General features: G+C 34.2%; 1 protein-coding gene across 1 annotated transcript in view; it reads left to right on the top strand.

Moving 5' to 3' along the window:
• Nucleotides 1-6,000, top strand: part of LOC308337392 (fibronectin type III domain containing protein 3C1-like) — a gene marked incomplete at both ends in the record, with an annotated part of 42,329 nt that overhangs the window by 1,584 nt on the left and 34,745 nt on the right. Inside the window, 8 exons of the mRNA XM_080795519.1 lie at nt 1,009-1,068; nt 1,423-1,561; nt 2,077-2,130; nt 2,242-2,363; nt 2,448-2,622; nt 3,792-3,878; nt 5,012-5,150; nt 5,727-5,795. Of these exons, the coding sequence (XP_080651645.1) occupies nt 1,009-1,068; nt 1,423-1,561; nt 2,077-2,130; nt 2,242-2,363; nt 2,448-2,622; nt 3,792-3,878; nt 5,012-5,150; nt 5,727-5,795 (845 nt within the window). The remainder of the gene's footprint in view (nt 1-1,008; nt 1,069-1,422; nt 1,562-2,076; nt 2,131-2,241; nt 2,364-2,447; nt 2,623-3,791; nt 3,879-5,011; nt 5,151-5,726; nt 5,796-6,000) is intronic.

Genomic DNA, 6,000 nt, shown 5'->3' with positions numbered 1-6,000 from the left:
GTAAAGTTTTATTTCCTTTATAATTAGCAGCTAGAAATTTCAAATTTAAGAATTATAATACACAATCTTCTATATTGGGTAGAGGGATGGGAAGATGTAGAATGTAAGAAAAGCTACCTATAAAATTAAGTTTTGCATGAGGTCTCATAGTGGTCTTTTTCTGGTGTTATACATTTCATAAATATCTTTGTTTTTTATTAAAATACTATAATCACCCTATCACCTTGAGTGGTCTTTGTTTAGAAGTATCAGCCTTTGCTTAAAAATAGTAAGTTTTAACTTTTTTTGGAGGCTGTTTGTGGGGTAGAGCCTGCAAGAACCCTTTTGAGTTGGTAGAGTACACCTTGGCACCTGTGACAGTTTCAGAAAGACATAGATGTGGAAGCCCAGCCACTTGATCCAATGTAGCAAATAAGTGCTCTCCCCAGAAAGATTTCCTTTTGTAATTGAATGAATAAATTGCATGATACACAGTGTCTTTGAGGCTTTTCATATCAACACTGTTTTAAATAAGTTAATTAAAGACAAATCTGTATTATTACAGTGTGAAGAAGTTGCATTGGGAAAAATTATAAAATTTCACTTCATAAAGCCATAGTAATTTCACATGCAAATGAAGAATTTGGGGTATTTTTATAATTTTTTAAAAATTTTATTTATTTATTTATTTATTTATTTATTTATTTATTTGAGAGAGAGAATGAGCAGGGGGAAGGGCAGAGAGAGGGAGAAGCAGACTCCCCATGGAGCAGGGAACTTGATGTGAGCTTGATCCCAGGACCCCAGGATCATGACCTGAGCCAAAGGCAGTCACTTAACCAACTGACCCACTCAGGTGCCCCCAAAATTTGAAGTATTAGTATCACCTTTTGACATTCGTTTAAAATGGGCTAAAATTATCTAAACTTCAAGAAAATTGTGCTTCTTTGTCACTTGAATATGTAAGATTAGGACTGTTAGCTATTAAATACTTGTAAGATCATTTATAAAGAAATATTATGTTCACAGTGGTGATGGAGTTATATTTACTCTACTTGATCTACAACCATCCATGGCCTATTTTGTAAGGTAAGAACTCCATCCTACACAACCCCTACCCACCCTACAGCCAGGCAGACTCCCCAGTCTGTATCAGTTTACTACTTATGATTTCTACAGTCAGCATTGCTACTTGCCAACAGAATGGCCTATCCTTTATGCTTCAAAACAGCCCCCTCCAAATCCATCATTAGTTCACTTTATTTCACTTAGTACTGGTGAGAGGGCGATTGGGGAGCCATTACATGTAACAATCCTACTTAGCTCTATTAGAAAATTTTTTATAATTAGCTCCTAATATGTATCAGGGAATTCAAGTATCCAATATAGTACATGTAAGGATAAATATTTGAAAGCTTACAACAACTGTCATTACATTTTTAGAATTACAACCATAAGAAGCTCAGCACATAGAACTATGTCTGAAGTGGTTAGCTTCACAACTCCAGGTTGTGAACCAGACCCTCCACTTGCACCCAGACTAATTAACCGATCCAAGAGCAGCCTGAATTTACAGTGGAAAGTAAGTATTTACTGCCAAAGTCTCCTCAACATGTCTTAATTTAAAAACATGCTTTGTACTTTGTCCTAAATTTTAAATATGAAATTATGCATGCCTCATATGACCTATTTCCCTAGCACTTTTCCTTTTTCCATAATCATCTTTCTCTTCTATTTATATCAAGCATCAAGTAAACTGAGAAATGTCAATCATAATTTTAATTAGTAAAAGTTGAAGTGACAATTTCTATAACCTAAATTTATTTATAATTGTAGTTACCAACAAATCTGCCTCTTAATTAAGTATTAACTTTCTTTATTACATAAAACTTGGAAAACAAAACAAGACATAGAATTTGGGTATGTCTTATAGACTGTAAAAAAAAGAATTTTAACTTTTAAATCTGGGTTGCTTTAAAAACAAAATGTAAGCAGATTAATTTTATAATAAATTCAATCACTTTAATTATATAGTATGTATGTACATATACTGTTTAAAAACAGAACATCATAATTTTATCTTTCTGACATATTTAGGGTTCCAAAGATAACGGTTCCAAAATAAACAGCTTCCTTTTGGAATGGGATGAGGTAAACCATGTTATTTCTTAAAGGCACTTGTTTATAAATGGTTAATATTATGATGAATTTTTATATTTGCAGCATTTTATAATATTCTAACATTTTTCATCTATTACTAAGGGCAAAAGTGAAGGCTTCAAAAGTTGCTATATGGGTACCATGAAACAGCACAAGATCCTTAAACTGAATGCTTCTACAAAATATTCATTCAGACTAGCTGCCAAAAATAACTTTGGATTGAGGTACATTGAATTATTGCAATATTTAAAAGTCTATACTTTAATAAGAACCTGAAAATAACTTTTCTATATTAATTTATTTTTCAGTGATTTCAGTGAAATAGCAGTCTTCCATACATCAGGAACTATGCCTCCAACACCTCTACCTCCTAAGCTAAAAGAAGCAGGAATCTGTAATTTGTCACTAGAATGGTGTGCCCCACCTAACCCAAACCCAAATGACAGTCTTACTTATGTACTAGAAATGGAAGAAGCAGGATCTGTAAGTTTTCTTTTCACATGCTTTAATCTTCAACTTCAGTTTTAGGTACATTTTACATGCATCTCATACTGAAAATTTTTAGATTTAATTTCTATTTTAATTTTTTATTTAAATTCAATTAGTTGGGATACCTGGGTGGCTCAGTTGGTTAAGCATCTGCCTCCAGCTCAGGTCAAGGTCATGATCCAGGGTCCTGGTATGAAGTCCAGCATCAGGCTACTGAGCCCACTTCTCCTCTGCCTGCCACTCTCCCTGCTTGTGCTCTCTCTCTCTAACAAATAAATAAAATCCTTTAAATAAATAAATTAGTTAATTTCAGTTAGCTAACAGTGTGATATTAGTTTCAGGTGTACAATTTAGTGACTCAACACTTAAATATAACATCCAGTGCTCATCACAAGTGCACTCCCTAATCGCCATCACCTATTTCACCCATCCCCCCACCCACCTCCCTTCTGGGAACCATCATTTTGTTCTCTACAGTTAAGAATCTATTTCTCAGACTTCCCCCTTTTTCCCTTATGATGAAGCTAATTTCTACTCAATCAAACTGCATGATTCCCATCTCTGTGTTCTAGATGGGACCAATGCTGAGCCAAGGTTAGGTAAGCCAGTACAGGAAGTTCTGAAGGTACTTAAATACTAGAAGATTAGCTAAAAGCAGCAGCAGCCATAACAACACAATAGATACATGGTGAAGTGTGTTAGTTCTTCAACTTTGGGCCTATCCCAGATGACCTTGCATGGTCACACAGATTCTCTGCACACTGCTAACAGGACAAACCCTTTCCTCATCTCCCTGGATTTCTGATGTGGGTGGGCAAACTGTCCATACTAAAACAAGTCTATACTAAATAGGCTATGCAACTGAAAGGCAGCTGTACATTTTTATGTTATGTATATTTTATCACATTTTATATAAAGCAACTAAACATTTGGGAAGAGTTCTGTATAATTAATATGCTAAGTGCCTTCATCTACATTATCTCATTACATCCTTTAAAAAAAGGAGCCCTTTAAAGTAGAAAGTATCTCCATTTTTTTTTAATAGAGACACTAAGGTTCAGAGAGACTAAGGGACTAGCTCAGGACCACCCAGATGGAAAATAAGCTGAAGCTGGAACTTGAATCTAAGCCTAATTCCTAAATTCATTGTCTTTCATTTCCAGGGGTTGGGTTTTAAACCTAAATATAATGGAGAAGACCTCTCATGCACTATAAGAAATCTTCAGAGAAGTACTACATACAAGTTTAGGGTATGTGGCTATAATTTATAAATTTGTATATTTTTAATATTAAATTATATTCTTCCTGGAAATGAAAAATGATTTTTACATTTAGTTCTCAGAAATCTTCAGATAACTTGCTTTATAAAATTATTTGCAGATAATCAGATAATCATATTAAAAAATGGGCAGAAGATATGAACAGACACTTCTCCAATGAAGACATACAAATGGCTACCAGACACATGAAAAAATGTTCATCATCACTAGCCATCAGGGAGATTCAAATCAAAACCACATTGAGATACCACCTTACACCAGTTAGAATGGCCAAAATTAGCAAGACAGGAAACAACGTGTGTTGGAGAGGATGTGGAGAAAGGGGAACCCTCTTACACTGTTGGTGGGAATGCAAACTGGTGCAGCCACTTTGGAGAACAGTGTGGAGATTCCTCAGGAAATTAAAAATAGATCTTCCCTATGACCCTGCAATTGCACTGCTGGGTATTTACCCCAAAGATACAGATGTAGTGAAAAGAAGGGCCATCTGTACCCCAATGTTTATAGCAGCAATAGCCACGGTCGCCAAACTGTGGAAAGAACCAAGATGCCCTTCAACGGATGAATGGATAAGGAAGATGTGGTCCATATACACTATGGAGTATTATGCCTCCATCAGAAAGGACGAATACCCAACTTTTGTAGCAACATGGACAGGACTGGAAGAGATTATGCTGAGTGAAATAAGTCAAACAGAGAAAGTCAAGTATCATATGGTTTCACTTATTGGTGGAGCATAACAAATAATATAGAGGACAAGGGTAGATGGAGAGGAGAAGGGAGTTGAGGGAAATTGGAAGGGGAGGTGGACCATGAGAGACTGTGGACTCTGAAAAACAACCTGAGGGTTTTGAAGGGGCGGGGTGGGAGGGTGGGGGAACCAGGTGGTGGGTATTAGGGAGGGCACAGATTGCATGGAGCACTGGGTGTGGTGAAAAAACAATGAATACTGTTACGCTGAAAATAAATAAAAAATTAAAAAAATAAAAAAAAATAAAAAAATAAAAAAATAAAAAAATAAAATTATTTGCAAACTATGCATGTTTTCAAATCACATATTTATTCCCAGTGGTCAACCAAGATATTCTCTTTTACTCAAACAGATCTTTGCCTACAATCTGGAAGGAAGGAGTAACCCCAGTGGAGAAGTAAAATATACTACCTATCCAGATAAGCCTGGATCCCCTAAAACACCATATATAAAGGGAAAAATCTATGCAAACAGAGTAAAAATCGGATGGGGTAATGTTTTTTTATTTAAAATGTACCTTTTCTGTCTTAATATTAACTGTTGAGAAGAAATCTTCCTCTAATTGCCCTCAGCTTTATAAAATATTCTCTTAAATTACTTGCATTTGAAATATTTCACCATATAAATGAGTTCAGTTGTAAATGGCATTTTTTATAGTTCTCTATTGAGCTCTCTATTGCTATCTCATTAATTCACACATGAACAAATCACTAAATTTTATATGAGCCCTCAGAAATTATGGTTATTCCAAGTAAGATTATATCTAATATAGAGGCCACAATTTAAAAGACACCTCAATGGTAAATGCCAACTTGACAAGAAATTATGTTTTTATAAATCATTTTGCCTCTAAACTGGCAAAATCTACTTCAAGGTACAAATACTTAACATTTTAGTTTCTTCCAAGAACTTTAAAATCTTACTTGTTTCATGTCTAATATTAATCTCCTATTAAGTTTCATGTTTGTATTTTTTCCTCCATAAAAAATTTAATTTATAAGATAACATTCCAGTGAAAGACTTTTAAGTTTATTTAAGAATAATTTTAATTTTATTTCCCTTTTCAGAACCACCCAAAGATAATGGTGGGACATACATTTCAAGTTACAGTTTAGAAGTTAGTAAAAATTCAGATGGTAAGACATCATGATTTTTTTTCAAAGTTAAATTATAAGGTTTTTAAAAAGTTTTAATTTAAATTCCAATTAGTTAACATGCAGTGTAATATTAGTTTCAGGTGTACAATACAGTGATTCAACACTTCCATATAACGCCTGGTGCTCATCACAACTGTGCATCATGATTTTTTAAAGTTTTTATTTTGAAATAGTTTTAGGCTTA

Source organism: Martes martes (assembly GCF_963455335.1).
Source record: "Martes martes genome assembly, chromosome: X".
In the NCBI taxonomy this organism is placed as follows: Eukaryota; Metazoa; Chordata; class Mammalia; order Carnivora; family Mustelidae; genus Martes; species Martes martes.
Note: the sequence above shows the minus strand (reverse complement) of the source record. Positions and strands in the feature narration are given on the sequence as shown.